This window comes from Nelumbo nucifera, chromosome 1 (genome assembly GCF_055504915.1).
Source record: "Nelumbo nucifera cultivar China Antique chromosome 1, China Antique-T2T, whole genome shotgun sequence".
Classification (NCBI taxonomy): Eukaryota; Viridiplantae; Streptophyta; class Magnoliopsida; order Proteales; family Nelumbonaceae; genus Nelumbo; species Nelumbo nucifera.
The window spans coordinates 180,673,145-180,693,335 of record NC_142649.1 but is presented as its reverse complement, the minus strand read 5'-3'; the positions used below and the strand labels follow the sequence as shown (position 1 = coordinate 180,693,335).

The 20,191-nt window shown below is 41.3% G+C and overlaps 1 protein-coding gene across 1 annotated transcript; it reads left to right on the top strand.

Moving 5' to 3' along the window:
- Positions 1-342: 342 nt before the first annotated feature.
- Positions 343-5,630, top strand: BAG6 (BCL-2-associated athanogene 6). The gene is made up of 3 exons (XM_010263143.3): positions 343-591; positions 1,078-2,935; positions 3,272-5,630. The coding sequence occupies exons 2-3, from the start codon at positions 1,226-1,228 to the stop codon at positions 5,393-5,395; spliced, it is 3,834 nt and encodes a 1,277-aa protein (XP_010261445.1). The 5' UTR covers positions 343-591; positions 1,078-1,225; the 3' UTR covers positions 5,396-5,630.
- The last annotated feature ends 14,561 nt before the right edge of the window (positions 5,631-20,191 follow it).

Genomic DNA, 20,191 nt, shown 5'->3' with positions numbered 1-20,191 from the left:
AATTTTTTCTTATATACTGTTCAATTTGGTTAATAGCCTCTTTTACTTATAAATTAATTGAAATCCAAAGGGGCGTTTTTTAGGTTTTAAAATTACCAAACCAAACGGTCTGAACCAATTGGTTCAGTTTTTTAGTTTTCATTTTGTTATGAGCAACCAAACATTGCCTAAGTTTGAGCAGAAAATCTGGATTCACACGTGTAAGTTTTGTAAAGGCTTAATAATACTTACACGTGGAAGTTTTGCATTACACGTAACAAGAAAAATCCAGAGATTTCAAGAACAGCGAGAGCGCGAAAACGAGAAAAATCTGGAACATGAGAGAAGGTTTGATTTTCTTTCCCAACGGCCAACGGTTCGCCTGAGAATACTTCCAACCACTTTCGCTAACATATATATAAAGATGTAAGAGCTGGCTTCTTTCATTCCTCATCGATACACAAAGTCTGATCGTCGCACCTCGCCAGAGAGAAGTAACAAGGCGCTAATACTTTCTTCTATATTTGGGTTTGTGGACTGATTTGAACCATTAACTAAGTCATTTGGATTGCGGAACCTTTCGGAAGGATTTCATTTCAATTAAAAAGAACGGTGAGTAATCTTTTCTTCTTTGATTTCTGATTATCTGTTTCATGATCGTCAAGGTTCCCGTTGTTCTTCGAGATGTAGGGCCTTCTTTTTTCCTGTAAATGAAATGGTGGTATTTTTATCTTAGTTCATTCATTAAAATTATTGAACAACTGTACATCTTTCTACTGGGGATAATTTCGTTTATTCAAATATCAAATGGTTTCCTTCCTGTTGGTGTTGTTGCTTATATTGTCTTGCCTGTAGTATTTAATTTCAGCTGAAGTTCTATGACTTTCGTTTATTCTAGTGTTTGTTCATTTTGGTTTTAATCAAATTCTTAATCCACCGAAAGTTACTGTTTTCTTGTTCTTTATTGAAAATCTCTCTCTGTTCCCTTTCTATTGTTTGTCGAGATGCCAGAGTGCTGTAATTGTAGCTTGTAGGACATGTTATTTCTCCGTTGTCTTCTCTTAATGTTTTGTTTCTCTGTTTTTTTTTTCCCTGCAGTTCTTAATAGTTAATACAAACTATTAGTATACTGTGATCGAAATCTCAAGATCTCTCCCTGCTTGATTGCTTGTGCGAAGATCTCAGATTCGGCAGGGCTTCTAGTGTGGGCTTTAATTCCCAATCTATTCCTCAACGGAATCAAATTATGTACCCCTACTATTATTTACCGAACTGGGAAGGAGTCCCATCTCAAATGAAAGTCGAACCAGCTAAATCTCCTGTAGCATTTGCACAGTGGCCACATGGTGGTAGTTATGGCTACACATCTCCAACGGAATGCCATGGTTGCTGCAACCATAGCTACTGTCCTGTTTACTACAATTTCAGACCTTCACAACCTCCTCTTCCACCTCCACCCCCATTTTATTACCATGGAATTTACCCGCCATATTATCCCGAATCCTACCCTGCTTACTACTTCCCTTTGCATTATCCAATGGAACAACCTCGATATGAGTACGACAAGAACATGCCTACCCACCCTTGTTGTGGGTGTCCAAATCATAAATGCCGTCCAAAGGTGGAAAATAATGTAAAGATTGAAGAGCAAGCGTCAGAAGTTGAGAAGATGGAGCCTGAGCTTTCTGGACCATTAAAATTAGAAGACTATCCATATCCAGTTGTGTGGATTCCACCTAGTTATGCAAAGGAGAGTAGCAAGAGTTCTGGACTAGAAGCAAAAGCATGGAATGGTTTGTTTCCACTTGACTTGAACAATATCAAATCTTGGAAACATGGTGAAGATGAAAGGAGAGGACGGAATCAGCAAGATGACGATAGAAAGGCGAAGATTCAATTTCCAATGTTCTGGTTTCCTGTTTGTGAAAATCCAAAAGAAACTGAAAAGAAAGACCAAAAGGAAACGACCACTGGTCCAACATCTGCTGAAGAAACGCCTTCCAAGCTCAAGGTTATTCCTGTCATGCTTTTTGAGAGTGATGAGGATCGTGGGGATAAACCAGAAGTTTCTCGAGTCTCAACTAACGAGAATCAGTCGAAGATGGGGGAGGACAAGAGCAAAAGCATCGATGTGCAAAAGATGGAAGGGGAGAATAAATCCTCAGAAGTCACAGAAAGGGAACCGGAAGACATTCCTGTGGAGCAAATAGAGAAGAATGGACAAAAAACCTCCTCGGGTACTGACAAAAATAAAGGTTCTTCATCACCACCAAAAGCATCTAAGTTGCCTCCTGTTTGCTTGAGGGTTGATCCTCTGCCACGGAGAAAGAGTTCAAATGGTGCCTCAAGGTCTCCCAGTCCTGGTCTGAAAGAAGCACTGCACAAGGATTCTAATGGAACTTCTACTCCTAATACATTAGATGTGAAAGACAGACTGCGCCATGATTTCATACCTCAGGACACAAGTTCAAATAAAATTCCAGAAGAACAGCCTAAGAAAAATGACATAAGGACCATTGAAGTGAAGAAGGATGAAAGCAAAAAGGAAGAACTAACAAAACAGGATAAAGTTCAGGTTTCAGTAAGTGTGCCTCCCATACATAATGAAGAGGTTCAAGAAAAAACAGTCATTGAGAAAGATTATTTCAGTCAGAAGAAACCCATGAATGAGGAATGCAAGAGAGAAATTGAGGAAGCAAGGAAAGAGAAGAAGAAAACTTTGTCAATCACGGAGGCAGCTGTTCTTGTTCAGTCAGCTTATCGTGGGTATGAAGTGAGGAAGTGGGAACCACTGAAAAAACTAAAGCAGATTGCAAGAATCAATGACCAGGTGAAAGATCTAAGAGACCGTATTAGTGGTCTTGAATCTTCTGCTGGGCTGCAGAAAGATGAGAAGCAAAGGGCAGTTGTTGGTGAAACCATAATGGGTCTACTTCTACAATTGGACACTATCCAGGTATGCATACAGCATAACATGCACTATCCAGGTATGCATACAGCATAACATGCATTTAATGTTTTTCTTTCTCCTTGGTCTTCCTAGCAAGAAACAATTAATCACTTAGTTTGTCAATTGAACTTTTATATTTTTGACTGAACGGTGGTACATCAGTAATAGCAACAGTAGGATTGGATTGGAGAAATATGCACACATATATATGTAGTACATGTTTTTTCTGATATTAGAATATATTATATTATCCTTAGTAACCATTAGAATTTTAAGTCTATAAAATTGGTATTTTTAATCTTTTTGCTTATTGCTTATTTGATATGGTTCTGCATTTGTCAGGGTTTGCATCCAAGTGTCAGAGATATCAGAAAATCTGTGGCTAAGGAACTTGTTTGCTTGCAAGAGAGACTCGACTCTATGACCACTCAGAAGCATGAAGGGATCAAATTGGGAACTACCGAAACTGTGTACACTGGAAAATCTTCCATGGAGAGCGCTTATGACTCTGTCTGTGGTAATAGATCAAACGAAGGACGTGAAAAATCAGAACTTGCTGATGATATTCCTAAGCCTACGCATGAAGATATATCTGACCTAATGAAGCCATGCCATGGGTTACCAGGAGATGAACGATCTCTTGCTGAAAATCCAGTTCCAACAGACTTCAATAGGGAGTTCAAGGAAATTGTTGACTCCCGATTGGCTAATAAAAGCCCTTTGTTAGCTGATGGAGAAGCTCAGGCAGACTCTGATAGCAAATCTCCAAGAGAGACATGTGAAGGGCCGGAGTCAATTGTAGCAATATTTGCAGAGAACAAAGGTAAGGGATGGGATAAGAATCCTGATTGTGATAGTAGAATCGAGGTACTAAATCATGTGCATGAAAGTATGACAGATGCTCTACCATCAATGTTGGATGAGGAGATTGACCCCAAGGATGAATCTGCTCGATTACCATTATTGGAAGATAAGGAAAATGATCCCAAGGGAGACTTCATGGAGTCTTCAGTAGAGGTCCAACATATCGATTCAGATGTTGAGACAGTGGCTAAATCCATTGAATCTGAAGCTAATCCGATGTCAGCACGGGCATCTGGAGAAATGAATGGACAGCCATCCAAGGGTTACATAGATCTGGCGTCAAGCAAGGATGGAGAGTGTCTACAACAAGACAAACATTGTGCTCTTAATTCAGCAGAGTTTTTCTGTAGGCCACTAGAAATGAAGGAAAATCAAGAAGAGAAGCTTGTAGAAGCTGAGGCATTGATGCAACCAGTAATGGATGGGCAGGATTATCTAGAGAAGATTGCAGAAGGCCGAGATGTATCTAATGAGAGTGCTGCAGATTTTGTTTCACCTCATTCTGTGGATTACACAGCTATATTCAAGGATGACAAAGTAGAGGCAGAGATCAATGGGGAATCACTAGAAATGAAGGAAAATCAAGAAAAGATTGTGGAAGCTGAGCTATTGATGCAACCAGTAATGGAGGGGCAGGACTATCTAGAGGAGATTGCAGAAGGTCTGGATATGTCTAACATCCCTGAGAGTGCTACAGATTTTGTTTCGCCTCATTCTGCAGATTATACAGCTATACCCAATGAGGATAACAAAGTAGGGGCAGATGGGGAAGTGACAGTGACCAAGATGCCCAAATCTGATGAACTGGAGAAGATTGATAAGAAGCCTTTGCCATGGAATGAAGATTCTATCTGCAACACAGAAAAGCTCCTATTCTGGCCATCGAAGAAGAAAGAATTTCAGAGAGAGGATGTTGTGGAATCCCCAAACCTAGAGGTCTCACTTCATCCACATATAGTGCAGGAAAAGAGTCAAGAGATCATAGAAGGCCAAAGCGTTTCTAGTTCAGATACCCTAGACACTATAACGTCATTTGATTGCACAGGTTACATGGTTGCAGCTAGCGACATAGAAACAACTATCAAACAGAGCAAAGAAGAAACAATGGATGATCAGGAAAGGGCATTGTCTGAGCTGCCAAAAGTTGAGATGGAGGAGCAATACACACCTTCTATGAGTTTGGAAGATTCAAATGATGTGCAAAAGGAAATGGAAGCATCCGAGGAATTAGAAGCCAATGGTAGCTGTTGCTGTGATCTTGAAAAGTCTGAGGTGGCTGATGAATATATCATGAACAGAGAAGACTGTGGAAAAGAAAAAATCCACCTGGTCCCCACATCTGAAGACAAAACTCACCTCCTCCATGGTACAGAACTAGCTGAAAGTAATAAAAAACTAAGGGAGATGCTAAACAAGCTGATCCAAGCAGGCCAGGAGCAGATGACAATTATATCAAGCCTGAATGGGAGAGTGAGAGACTTGGAGAGGAAATTGACAAGGAAGAAGAGACTGAGAAGGAGACGTGGGGTGGCTGCTGCATCTTCCTCTGTTGATAATCTAAATTGTGTGGTGAAAGACAAAGCTGTGGATTGCAGCTTGTAATTCAAGTGCTTCTACAGCGTTTTCTCTCCAATGTACACGCCGGAGTTATGTTAGTTTTATGTAAAGAGATAGAGTCTGTTGTGTCGTTGTTTTATAGTTTGTATTTTGTGTTACTACGTTTTTTTAAGTTGACTGGTATCACATATGCCTCTGTATTTGCAAGGGCGCCAATACCAATTGGTATTGGTATTAGTCCCACTCTATGTTGACTCCTTGGATATCTTCTCCGTTTCAACATTCTCTAGTTTCAGGTTCTTCTTCTGCATTCTTCTCAGTTTCTAAGGGCGCCAATACCAATTGGTACTGGTGAATATAGAAACCAACAGATGATAATAATATTCAGTTGAATGTGTTGAGAGTTATAAGCAACTTGAAGCCATTAGTCTTGTAAAATGTTAAGTGGACTCTAATGTTATTTATCATTCAAAAGAATTGTTTTCTATCTCCACTTTCTATCTAATTGTGGTTACAATAATTAATTACAGAAGTGATCAAACCTCTGATTGTTAAATTGTAGCTGTAGTATTTTAATGAGAAGATACAGAGGTTATTTATACTCTATAGGCCAGAATATGCTACATCTCCATGCTCATCAGGCTACTCATTTCCAGAAGATAAACAGGAAATAGGGAATGGCATAACATTCTTTTCTTTTGGTTCCTGAAAGACAGATTACTGAACTTGATGTCTATATCATTGTATACAGCCACAACGAAAACAATAAATTAGGCAGAGGTTTAGTGAATTCACCAAGGAAAATGACACTGCTCTAGTGCTCAAAACAATCTCTCTCTCTCTTATATTGAAGGTTATACAACAGCTGATGGAAGACTTGTATTTTCCTTATTGCTGTATTGGTGTGGCTGGTGTTTGTAAGTCCATCAACATAGTTTTATTTATTCTCCATGTTCTCTTCCAAACAGTATATTCAGTTAAACCAAGGCAGTTTGACCTCTCTCCCTCTCATCTCAGGAAATGAAAATTCTATTAGGAAGAAAAAAACTGTATTACTAAAGAGGAAAAAGAAACAAGTAAAATAGAAAATTAGTTCACAAGACTGAACAACCTTTGTAGGGGGTTTTCATTGCTTGAGAGAAAGTATCTGACGTGGAATCGTCCCTACCATATATATAGGTGATACCTGGCATTGGGTTGGGTGGGTTGGGTTCGGGTTGGGTCAAGACACTGTGGATTGATTTCGGGTCGGGTTGAATTTCAGGTTGGGTCAGCAAGTGCTAAACCCTAACCCTAAAAGTTCGGGTTAAGGTTGACCCACAGGTCAATTCGGGTCATTCTTAAAAATAACAGAACTTTTATAAAATAAAGAAAAAATACATAAAAATGTCAAAATTTAAGGAATTAACCTTAAAATTTTAAACGGTTAAAAGTAAAGACTAAATAGTAAAGATGAAAGAGAAAAAGCTTCTAAAAATATATAAATAGTCCTAATTAGACCTTACAATTGGGTCAGCAAATTGACCCATGACCCAACCCAACTCAACCCAGTTTTTTTCTAGGTTGGGTCAAGTCGGGTCATTCTCAAATTCAAATAGCTAAATACGAGATCCTAATCTATTTTTTTTGGGTTGGGTCAATTTTTTGCCAGGTCTGATTGCATCGAAAAGGAATTATAACCTTCAGGGGCCTATAGAATTGAAAATACTCTGCTACATCTCTTATATTCATCAAAAAATTTGTTAGGTGCCAAATTTTAATCTGAGTTTAGTTTAATCAAGTTTATTACCTAGAAAAAGCTAAGTAAGATTCGGCTAAGGTTTTCATTCCCCCTCTTTTTCCTTTTATTGGGTTAATGAGCTTGCATATGGAGTGAACCTAGGCTAGACATTTTTTTATTCACCTAATGAGATTTTCTTTTTCTTTTTTTTTATTTCTATAGTTTTTTTCTTATTCCTTTATTTTGTTCCTAAAGTCTCAATTTGGAAGATGTTAGGATTGAATTGGGAGTCTCCGGGATTAGGAGACTCCGCTGAGTTAGGATCGAATTAGGAGTAGGAGTCTCCGTTTTGAGTTTGAGTTCTTGTAAACTTAGGAGATTCGATGGCTATATATATATATATATATATCTGAATCCTCAATGAATGAAACACAAGAAAAACAAACCAGAAAAGCTCTGGTTTTACATGGTACCAGAGCCATGAGAGGTCTATGTTCCAAGACCTCTGGAGATTAGTGGCGGCAACAACGAAATTCGGTGCCGGGAAAGGAGAGACTTTGCACTCCAGATTCCATTCGAGACTCTGTCTTCCACAGAGTTTGATCTTTGCCTTCGTCCTACCAAGACTGCAATCGGTGGTGGAAGCGGTGATCTGTTACCAGTTGTGCGAACATTGAGAGGCGGGAATCGTTCCAGTGGCGGCGATCCATTACCAGTGGTCGTCTTTCGTTCCAGTGGCGGCGATCTCTTACCAGCGGCGGCGATCTATTACCAGCGATCTGTTACCAACGGTGCGAACACTAAGAGGCGAGAATCATTCCAGCGGCGGCGATCCATTACCAGTGGTCGTGTTTTGTTCCGGCGGCAGCGATCTCTTACCAGCGGCGGCGATCTATTACCAATGGGCGATCTCTTACCAGCGGCAGCGATCCATTACCAGCGATCACCTTCTCTTACCAGCGGCAACAATCCATTACCAGCGATTGCCTTGTTTTTAGAGCAAAAGCTTTAGAAGAGGTTGGTTGCGGATGACTCGCAAGTTCGGTTGCAATCCCAAATCCAACAAGCAGCTTTTATAAGGACTGACTCGCGAGTTCGGTCAGTGCAATCCCAAATCCGAAGAGCAGCTTTTTGTTTAAGGACTAAAGCCCATCGATGGCCGAAAACAGAGAAAAAGAACAGAGCAATGGTCAATTGACAAGGAATGTGATCTCGCCCTACCTTCTATCAACCAATGACAATCCAGGCAGCATTATCACACAGATCCAACTTAGAGGCGACAACTATGATGAATGGGCTCGAGCAATAAGAACGGCGTTGCGAGCCAAGAAGAAATTTGGCTTCATCGATGGATCGGTGAAGCAACCTCCGGACGATTCGGTGGAATTGGAAGATTGGTGGATGGTGAATTCCATGCTTGTGTCATGGATTCTGAATACGATTGAACCTAATTTACGTTCAACCGTAACGTACACTGAGATTGCGCAGACACTCTGGGACGACATAAAGGAGCGATTCTCTGTCGGTAATGGATCACGAGTTCAACAACTCAAATCCGAGCTAGAAAATTGCAAACAAAGAGGAATGACAATTCTGAATTACTATGGCAAACTCAAGATGATTTGGGAGGAATTGGGAAATTATGAGCAATATCCCACTTGTTAATGTGGAAAGTGCAGCTGCAACATAAGCAAGGCATGGGATAAGAAGCGAGATGAAGAGAAACTTCATCAATTTTTGATGGGGCTAGATGACACGGTCTATGGAGGTGTGCGTTCGCATATACTGAGTACATAACCCTTGCCAAGTTTGAATCGAGCCTATGCTATAGTAATTCAAGAGGAGCAAGTTCAAACCATGACTAGAGCAAAGGAAGAGAAGACTGAAGCTGTGGCCTTCGTAGCCCACGCAGGGAAGAGGCAAGGCAAAGGCAGAGACAATAACTTAATATGTACTCACTACAACAAGGCAGGCCACGATACAGAGTCTTGTTTCCAAATGATCGACTACCCTGAATGGTGGGGCGATTGGCCGAAGAATAATTCCCGTGGAACAGGCCGAGGACGTGGTGGACAGAAACAAGGAGCAGGGGCAGGCGGAAAAGGACGTGGCGGCCAAGTCAAGGCCAATACAGCCAAAGCCTCTGCACAAGGCAATGCGTCTCAAGGATAATCAATTGATGCAGCCAAGACTGGGTTAAATGGACTAAGTAGTGAGCAATGGAACAAATTACTCAACCTTCTGAACACACAGAAAGAGGGGAGTCAACGACTAAGTGGTAAGCAAAAACTGTCAGAATGGATAATAGACACAGGGGCCTCTTATCATATGACAGGAAGCCCTCGAGTCAATGAGAGACATAAAGAATGTCATTTCGTGCTCTATCGGACTACCAAACGGGAAAGCGACAATAGCTGAGAAAGAAGGCACAGTTGCATTGGACGATCATTTGAAACTAACTAGTGTTTTATATGTGCCTAGTTTGAATTGCAATTTACTTTCTGTCTCACAATTAATTGAGGAATCGAATTGTGTTGTCCAGTTCACTAATAAATTCTGTGTGATACAGGACCGCACTACGAGGATGCTGATTGGAGCAGGTGAGCAGAGAGAGGGACTCTATTATTTCCGGAGCATTACATCAACAAGAGCAATGAAGACTACAGAGAGCAGAACATGGGATATTTGGCATCAAAGGTTAGGGCATCCTTCTTATAGAATTGTTAAGTTGCTGCCTTTTATTAGCACTAAGAATAATAATGATGACAGTATTAAGAGTTGTGATGTATGCTTCCAAGCTAAACAATGTCGAGAATAATTTGTTTCTAGTAATAATAAAGCATCCGATATTTTTGAGTTAATTCATTGTGATTTATGGGGCCTGTATAGAACTGCAGCCTCTTGTGGTGCTCATTATTTCTTGACCATAGTAGACGATTTTTCTAGAGGTGTTTGGATCTATCTTCTGGTTGATAAGACGAAAGTGGGACGAGTTCTTCGAAATTTTTTTGCTATGGTTCAAAGGCAATTTAACAAACCTGTAAAGGTGATCTGTACTGATAATGGGACTAAGTTTATCTGCTTGGGTAGTTATTTTACTGAAAGTGGTATTATTCATCAAACCACTTGTGCCAGGACCTCTCAACAAAACGAGAGGGTTGAACGTAAGCACCGCCACATACTCAATGTTGCCCGAGCCTTGTGCTTTCTAGCTAGCTTGCCTATTGATTTTTGGGGGGAATGTGTCTTGATCGCATGTTATTTGATCAATCGGACACCGTCCATTCTGTTGAAAGGAAAGACTCCCTATGAAATGCTATTTGGGCAACCTCCTTCTTATGATAATGTGCGAGTTTTGGGTTGCTTAGCATATACGCACAATCATGGACATGGAGGGGATAAATTTGTCAGTCGAAGCAGATGGTGTGTTTTTGTTGGATATCCTTTTGGAAAGAAATGATGGAGCTTGCATGACTTAGAGTCCAACAAGTTCTTTGCATCAAGAGATATTACTTTTTTAGAGCATGAATTCTTGTATGCACACAAGGAGGATGCACAGCCGAACAAAGCTCAATGTCAATTTAATTATGGAATAGGTGGGACAGATGAGGTGTTGGTACCATCCACTTGTTTACCTGGACTAACAAATGGTGAGATAGAGACTATCCAGCGAGGTGAACTCGCTGAAGAAGGAGTCCGTGTAGAAGAAGGAACCCACGTAGACCCAAATGCAAATGCTGGTGAACCCATGCATTCTTGTGACGCAACCATAGAGAATGCAATCGAAGACAGTTCTGATGTCAGGGGGGGTAGTGATGTTGAGCAACAACAGCATGTTGAGCAACAACAGCACTCTGAATTTCATTTGGGGCGTGGGCATCGACAGAAACAGCAGTCCACAAGGTTGAGAGGTTATGTGCTTCACACCACACAGTGCTTGAGTCCCTCTCCGCATCCCTTTGCAAGCTCACTCGGCCAATCACATCTTGTAGGTAGTCCTTATCCCATAGATAACTATGTGAATTGTAACAGTTTTTCTTGTCGACATCGTGCTTTCTTGGCAGCTATTACTGCAGGAGTTGAACCTACTTCTTTTGCTGAGGCCATAAATGATGAAAAATGGAGGGATGCAATGCAGAAAGAAATACAGGCACTTGAGAATAATCAGACATGGACAATAGAGCCTTTGCCATCCGAAAAACGAGCCATAGGATGCAAATGGGTATATTGAATCAAGTACAACGTTGATGGGACAGTGGAAAGATACAAAGCCCGTCTCATGATTTTTGGGAACAAGCAGGTTGAGGGAATTGATTATAATGAAACTTTTGCCCCAGTTGCAAAAATGGTTACTGTCCATACCTTTCTTACATTCGCAGCAGCTAGAAATTGGGAGTTTCATCAAATGGACGTACATAACGCATTCTTGCACAGTGACCTTCATGAGGAAGTCTACATGTGAATGCCTTCTGGTTTTTAGTCAAATAAACCAGGTATGGTGTGTCGGTTGCGAAAATCTCTGTATGACTTGAAACAAGCGCCGAGATGTTGGTTTGCTAAATTAACCACAACCTTGAAGACATATGGGTTTCAGCAATTAGGTTCCGATTACTCCTATTCACCTTTCATCGAGACAGGGTACATGTGCTTGTCCTCGTGTGTGTGGACGACATTATCGTGTCAGGTAATGATCGTATGGCAATTCAAGTCTTCAAGAAATATTTGAGTGACTGCTTCCATATGAAAGACTTGGGACCATTGAAATATTTTTTGGGCATTGAAGTTGCCCGAAACTCAATAGGAATTTTTCTGTCTCAACGAAAGTATGCTCTAGATATTATCACTGAAGTTGGAATAGTTGGTACAAAACCTGCTCCTTTTCCTATGGAGCATAATCACAATCTGGCCTTGACAGATGGGCCTCTCTTATCTAATCCTGAGCGATACAGGCGCTTGGTGGGCAGGCTTATTTATCTCTCAGCAACTCGTCCTGAGTTGTCTTATTGTGTGCATGTTCTGTTCCAATTCATGCAGCAACCGCAAAAAGACATTGGGAGGCTGCATTGCGAGTGGTGCGCTACTTGAAAGGAAATCGTAGTCAAGGAATTCTCTTGCGTTCAGATTGTGACTTGCAGTTATATGCATGGTGTGATTCAGACTGGGCGAGCTGTCCTTTGTCCCAACATTCCCTGTCTGGGTGGTTTATTCTACTTGGGAAATCGTCGATTTCCTGGAAAACTAAGAAATAACACACTGTGGCTCGTTCTTCAACGGAAGCAGAGTATCGGTCTATGGCCACGGCCACGTGTGAATTAAAATGGCTGAAGGGATTGTTATTGGCTCTTGGAGTGACGCATTCGAACCCAATGCGATTATATTGTGATAGTCAGGCAGCCTTGCATATTGCAACAAACCTAGTGTTTCATGAGCGTACGAAACATATTGAAGTTGATTGCCATTTTGTTCGTGATGAGATTCAAAATGGTTGCATTCGTCCTGCTTATGTGTCGACTACCGTTCAGTTGGCTGACATTTTTTCAAAGGCACTGGGTCGCAGAGAATTTGAGTATTTTCTCCACAAGTTGAGCATTCACAATTTGCATGCTCCAACTTGAGGGGGGGTGTTAGGATTGAATTGGGAGTCTCCAGGATTAGGAGACTCCGCTGAGTTAGGATCAAATTAGGAGTAGGAGCCTCCGTTTTGAATTTGAGTTCCTGTAAACTTAGGAGATTTGATGGCTGTATATATATATATATCTGAATCCTCAATGAATGAAACACAAGAAAAACAAACCAGAAAAGCTCTGGTTTTACAGAAGAAGTACAAATAAAAGTGCAAAACCTTGTATTTTGTATGTATTTGTATTATTTATACTTCTTCCAAACTGAACCTAAGATCTCAATCTCTAGGACCTTTTTATTTATTTTATTTTGTTTTATTTCAATGGCATAATTATAATAATAATGCTGAAAATTTTACATGTGAGTGCAGTTTCTTCATGTTTTAAATATCATAAATTTGGTGTTATCTTGATTGAAATGAATGACAATTGGTTTTTGAATAATGTTTTTTTCCAAAATTAACTGGTTTGTTGGATTTCAAAATTAAAGTATATTTTAGTTGAGTTTGTTGCTTTAATATATGTAGTTGATAATTTGGCCGCTTGATAATATCATGCCAGAGAGGCAGAGAGAAGTAAAGAACCCGCATCATGTTCTTAAGAACTTCCTTGATCACCCACGGATCATATTAGTCATTGTCGCTGCATTTTGCTGGTCCATTAACAGCTGTTTCTGCTCAACTTATTTTTGTGATGAATTGATTATGGACTTATTTTCACTTCCAAGGTGTAGAGGATCTAAATCTGGTATGCGAGGGGAGAAGCCGAAATCAGCTGCTCTAATCAACGGGGGAACAATTTGAATATGAGAATAAAATATTACTGCACTGCAAGCTCTTTGTTACATGAAAAACTAACTCCTGTTGTTCCATCAGAAGGAGAAGTCTTTCTCTCTCTCTTGCATTTTTTCTTCCCACATTATCTGTTGAACTTAGAAGGGAAAATATCAGAAGTTCTTCTCCTTTTTCTTTTCTGTTGCAAAACTAAGTCCTCGCGAGCTGGGAACACGCAGATTGTGAAATCATCATGCTTTACTTCTAAGTGTTAATAAAGTTAAAAAAAAAAAAATCTCTTAACAAGAAATTAATCGTTGCATAGTGTCGTGAATCGTGATTGAAGAGTACAATTCAAAAGATAAAATAAAGTGAACGAAAAGCAAATCCATAAAATACGCATGATCATAAAAAAAAAAAAAAAAATCTCTTTCTTCGGTTAATTTGGGAAACAGAAAACATTTTTTCCTTGCCTTTTATCCTTTAATTTTAAACAGAGGAGTGGTGAATAAGATGGAATTAGGTTAATTACTTAAAGTACGCTAAACAATTTGACAATTAATTAAAATACTTTTAAAGTTTAAAACCCTATTTAAAGTACGCGAGTTTTCAGACTATTTAAGCATACTTGGTTATAAGGGTTATACCCTGATATTCGGCTCATAATATCAACACAGTTCTCAATATAACAGCTTTTTCTGCAACCACCACCAAAACCCGTAGTGTTGATGATTAAAGAGGTTTTGAGAAGGAATCATGGCCATTCAAAATATCGATACAGTCTGATATGCCAATAGGGGCGTATTGGACTGTATCATGTGTCACTCTCCTTTTTTTCTGGTTCAGATGGGTTGCTTTAAGGCTCATTTATCCCCTGAATTGGATTAGACCCCAAAACACCCCCTGGAGAGGTGTATCAGAAACCTCTACATATAAAAATTTTGAAGTCTGTCTTCAGTCTGATGATCAATGGGAACTTTCAGGAAAGATTTTTCAAATGGAAAAGGGAATTTCTTGTTGCCATGGTTATAATGTGCAGATTGTAGGTTTGAATGCTTAAGATTATGACTACTCTGTCGTCAAATCCAGAGAGATTGGAAGGCAACACTCCTTTGAAATGGTAAGGAACAAGTCTCCAAATTCGGTAAATTACAAAGACCCCCTTTTGTACTAGGAGTCAAATGATAAAGACCTTTTATACTTTAATTTGCGACATAGACCCCCCTGAACTTTTACCATGAGACAAATACCCCTTTAATCGTCAAGTTAAAAGATATAATATGTTCAATTATCAAAATGACCACATGAACTTCTTTATTTTCTTTTCATTGCCTTTTTCTATTAAACTTCTTAACTTAATCTAATCTTTGTCATCCCTTCCCTAGTCTCACCACTCACCCTCAACATTCACCACCCAAAGAATGGCACAACAGCAAGATCACCAGTCATGTGGATTTCCAATATAGAACCCACCAATTGAAGAAGGTTGAACAAATCAATCGTCCCCGTGGTCACGGGAATCCATGATGATCTGGTCGGTGATGGTTTTTCATCTTTCAAATAAATAAGAGAGGGTAGTTTGGTAATTTAAAAATTTTTAAACAGCTGAATAATTTTTTTTTTTCAAAATTAACTAACAAGGGTGGGGGGGTCTTTGTCTAATGGCTAAAGTTCAGGGAGATTTTCATCACAAATTAAAAGTACAGGAGATATTTGTTGCAATTTAAAGTTCGGGATCGGGATATTATTCGTCTAAAAACCCAAATTATTGATGAAAATGGTAGATGCCAAATTCTTGAATCATCTAAATTAACAAATGTGCTGTATAAAATTTTTCAAAAGTAAGAAAAAGTGAAGATTTTTCAAATCTAAAGAGGTGTTTCTAATTAAAGTTATAATTTTATAAAACTAGAATTAAACTAATGTAGTTAGACCCTAAAGCCTCTTATTCAAACACGTTGCATCTTAAAATTTCAGTAGATAGAATCTTAGAAGAGGTTAAACTTTCATTCTTAAAAAAAGGTCTATCCACTCACAAAAAAAGTGATAACTTCATTCTTAAAAGAAATAATAAAATTCATACATGAAGCGTCCTAATCACTTAAATGTGGCCACATCAAATATTATTGTAGTAATTGAAGTTTATTCAAACACAACCATTTCAAAAGTAACCATTAAACAATTAATACAAATGTTGGAAATCAAAATTTCAATATACATAATATCTCCAAGGTACATGTGGCATCGAACCTTGCTTGCATGTGTTCAACCAATCACCTTGAACTTGAATCCGTCCTCCATAATTAAAATTTGGTTGTCGCTTCCACTACCACAAGTAAAACTCTCATTTTTGTTGTTTCTGCATCTAGCGCTTCAATTGAACAGAGAAATTTTCCTTGATTATCAGTGGAGTGGCTATACTGTCTGTTGCTCCAACTCCCGACTGAAATCCACCTGATGTAGTTCGATCTGCTCGGGTCGTAGTGCGATAGTAAGATGTAACACGAATTTTATTTAGAGGCCAGAGGCCTGTAAGAGAGAGAATGTTAGAGAGCCTGCATTATAAGGCCAAGAAAGAGAGCTCCAAACGGTTAAATTAGTGTGAAGCTAGATGATCTGAACTTAAGAATACTCCAAGCAGAGAGAGCAAAATTACCCAATTCTTCTTCTTCAAAGAATGTATCTTGTGAGGGCTAATGTCTCCCCCTTTTATAGAGATGATCAAGGTGCTCTCGAGATTCTTGGAAGTAATGAACCTTAATGGCTGGGCTCTTAGGGATTCTCCGGAGAATTCACCAAACAGGATGCTCGCTGATCGTGTGACACGCCTCTGAGGATCTCGGGGGCATTAATGCTATGTTTGGTTTCAAGGAAAAGATAGGGAAAGGAAGGGAAAAGTAGGGAAACATATACAAGCTTTGTGAAGGTTGGTTTCCTTACCTTTTCCTTTCTTTCCCTACTTTTTCCTTCAAACCAAACACATTGTAAATGTTTCAAAGCGTATTCCCCGTGCTGACGTGGTAGCTCGGCCTTATGAGGCCGGAGAACCAATCTAGTGCCCGGGCTGTTTAGGTGTCCCAAGCAGTTTGGGGTGAAACCGAGATCTTGATCAGTCAAGACGGATCGCCTCGATGACCTCCTAGGATCTCTTGATGAAAACAAACCCACCCTGATGGCGGATGAGTCCTGACCGGCCTGTTGTTTCTATTGATTCTGAGGCTCCCGAGGTGATACGTGGCATCAGGTGATTGGTGTGCCAATTTTGCCCATCATCAGCACCACTAAACTAGATATAGATATCCACTCCATGATTTGCCATTGGTGGAAGAGTATTGCAGCAACATGGTTTGTGATGGTAGGATCGCCCAAAAGGCACAGTTAGAAAGGAGTACAAATATAAATATGTAGAGCACAAAACCTTGTATTTTGTATGTATTTAGACTTTAGACATTTGTATTTCTACTCCTCCAAACTGAGCAAAAAGTGTAAATCTTTCATGCATGGATCTCCGAATTCGTTCAACAATCTGCATTGGTTGAAACTTTTTTCCTTGGGAATTGCCAACCAAATTGTCCATGGCACTAGACACTAGTGCACTTACCTGCAAAAAATGAACTCCAGTTTGGTCCTTATAGTTTGTTGATATGATCAAATTTTTCTTCTTCCTCCATATACAATCGGCATGACCATTCTCATAACTGTAGGGAATTATTTTCCGTTGATTTTTATTCTTCACATCAACTGCAGGTATCAATCATTTTTCTTTTAATTAAAAAACCTGCATGTGAGCCTTAAGATCATGTAACATCCACCAATCTCAGTTTCTATGAATGTCTTTGTTTCAACTACTTGAAATTATGATATTTTAGAGGAAGTTGGAGAAATTGCTGGGTTTCTGGCAATGCTGCTGAAGTAAAATAGGTTGTCGAACAAGTGACCTACATATGCCATAAAAGAAAGCTGTTATGGAGTTATACAGAGTAGACTGTGTATCTTAGATTTGAAAGCCCAACACACTAAGAACCGTTTTGGCAATGTCGGGTGAAGGAGATAAATACGACCATTGTGGATTTCGTTTATATACTTATAGTGTTTTTGGTAGATTAAGTTTCAATCATTTCATTAAATATTTATAACTATTTCTTCTTCTAGATGCAGAGCAAAATTCCCCATTTATGTCAGTTTATATATATATATCAAAGAACTGTTATGAAATGACCTCTGTTGCTGCACAGTTTGGTCGAGGGCAACGAGGTAAATTTATTCTTCAAGTTTCAAGCGTTGTGCGAGGACCCCGAGGCTTCGGAAGAGGTTAACCGAAACCAAGAGGTTAATCGAAACCGGGGACAGTAAACCGAGGCGAGGACTATGGTAGCCGACTATTATAGTCCTTGCCTCGGTTTACTGTCCTCGGCTTCGGTCAACCTCTTCCGAAGCCTCGAGGTCCTCGTACAATGCTTGAAACTTGAAGAGTAAATTTACCTTGTTGCCCTCGGCCAAACCGTGCGGCAACAATTGGTGTCGTCTGTGGAATCCATTGCTAAGACGACCCCCACTTCAGGATAAACAATAATAACACTTTAAGATCCAAAATCCCTGTAAGCTTGGAAGCCATGGTGAGGAGAACCAAGAACACCCCAAACCTGGTTACCTACGAACAGTTTCAGGCTGTTCTTGATCATTTGGACCGCTTCACCCAACGAATGGAAGAAGTCTACCCCCGATCAGGAGGTCCCTCCCAAGGCAACCGCCCCGTTGGGGTGTTAGAGGATCAAGGTCAGCACGAGAACATCGAGATACTGGCCCTCGACCACGGTAATCTGCTGGCCAAACCATTAGAATCGGGCAATAACCGACTCCCGGACTCACCTCGAAGGAATGTCTGTCCTCCGAGCCGAAGGGAGAGTGCGCCCGCTCAGTCTGAAGACAGTCATCAATCTTCGGAGCAGCACCACCGCCATCGTAGGGAGGTTCCCCTGGATGATGGCAGGCAGTTCGGCTGCCCTGGGGTTCGCTCCCAAGGCAAGAGCCGACACCATCTCACTCCACCTCTCGTCTCAGACCTCAGGGACGTTCTGAATGACTGTTGCACCCGTAGAGGAGCGAGCGACCCTGCCTCGAAATATTCGAGAGTCTGAGCCAACACCCATCGGGTTCGCGAAGACAAGAGCAGGGCCCACGCCTGTGTCGACCCAGGGATCGCCGAGTTGTGAGCTGAGATTGGGGCCGTCATGGACGAGCTCCGCAAGGTTAAGGAGAGCCGAGCCGATGCCTCAACCAGTCACGGCTGCTCCGCCGGTCGCATGGACGCATTCACCCAAGAAATCATCTCAGAGCCTCTCCTCCCACACTGGAGATGTACGACGGAAGCATTGACCCCAATGACCACCTGGAGGGTTTCAGAGCGCTCATGATACTGTACGGCTATTCCGATGCCTTGAGGTGCCAGACCTTCTAGGCTACCTTCAAGGGAGCCGCTCGCCGTTGGTTCTCCAGCCTTCCTCCTTGATCAATCAACTCGTGAGATCAATTTACAACCTTGTTCCTCGCCCGCTTCATCAGCAGTAGGCGATGCCAGAAGAGCGTAGTCTCTCTCATGTCGCTCAAACAGGAGTCGGGCGAAAGCTTGCGATCTTACATCGACCGCTTCAAGAAAGAAAAGCTCGAAGTTTGAGACCTCGACCCTATGGTCTCTATGCACGCGGCCATCAACAGACTCTGCCCCGGCTTGGCTCTCAAGTGCTCGGTTGCTAAGCCCACCGAAGACCAAACTCGAATTCCTCAAGAAGGCCCAGAAATACATTATGGCCGAAGCCTCTTCGGCCAGAGACAACCAAGCAAGGGAAGCCAAGCGCCACAATGGGCCCCCAAAGAAGAAGAGGAAAAGTGGAGACCAGCGCCACCCTAGCAACAATGGCGGCAAAGACAACAAGAAGCCCGCCACCCTGGCCTACAGGGATTACACGCCCCTCAACTCAACCCGCACCCAGATTCTGATGCAGATAGGGGAAGAGAAGTTCGTGAAGTGGCCAACGAAGTTGAAGTAGAACCCCAAGAGGGGGAACCCTACGAAGTACTTCAAGTACAATCGCGACACCAGACACGACACCAAGACTGCCACGATCTAAAGAATGAAATAGAGTCCCTCATTCGCCGAGGACACCTCAAGTAGTTCGTCGGAGGAGAGGTCGACGCCTCGTCATCCCAACAACAACAGCAGCAGTAGCACCGACATGTGGCAAGCGTCATCGACGTCATCGCTGGGGGCATGGCCTCAGGTGGAGCCTCGACTTCGACTCGAAAAGCCTACACCAGGCAGCTCAATATCTAGGAGCCTGCCCCGAAGAAGCAGAAATACTCGGACACTTCGCAGAGGCCGAGATGTTCACATGCCCTCGTCTTCACTGACGAGGACCTAGAGGGGGTTACTGTCCCTCACGACGATGCCCTCGTGGTCGCAGCCATCATCTCCAATTTCGTGGTGAAGAAGATTTTAGTGGATAGCGGCTCATCAGCCGACATCATTTTCTATGACACCTACGAGAGAATGAAGCTCGCGACAGAGAAGCTCCAGCTAGCTGATACTCCTCTCATCGGCTTCTCCAGCAGCGTCACTAGGCCGGAAAGAAAGATTACCCTGCCCATCACAGTGGGGACAGCGAGCGCCACACCAGGTGACTTGGATGCATGCGTTCCTAGTGGTGAGCGTTGCCTCTCCCTACAACGC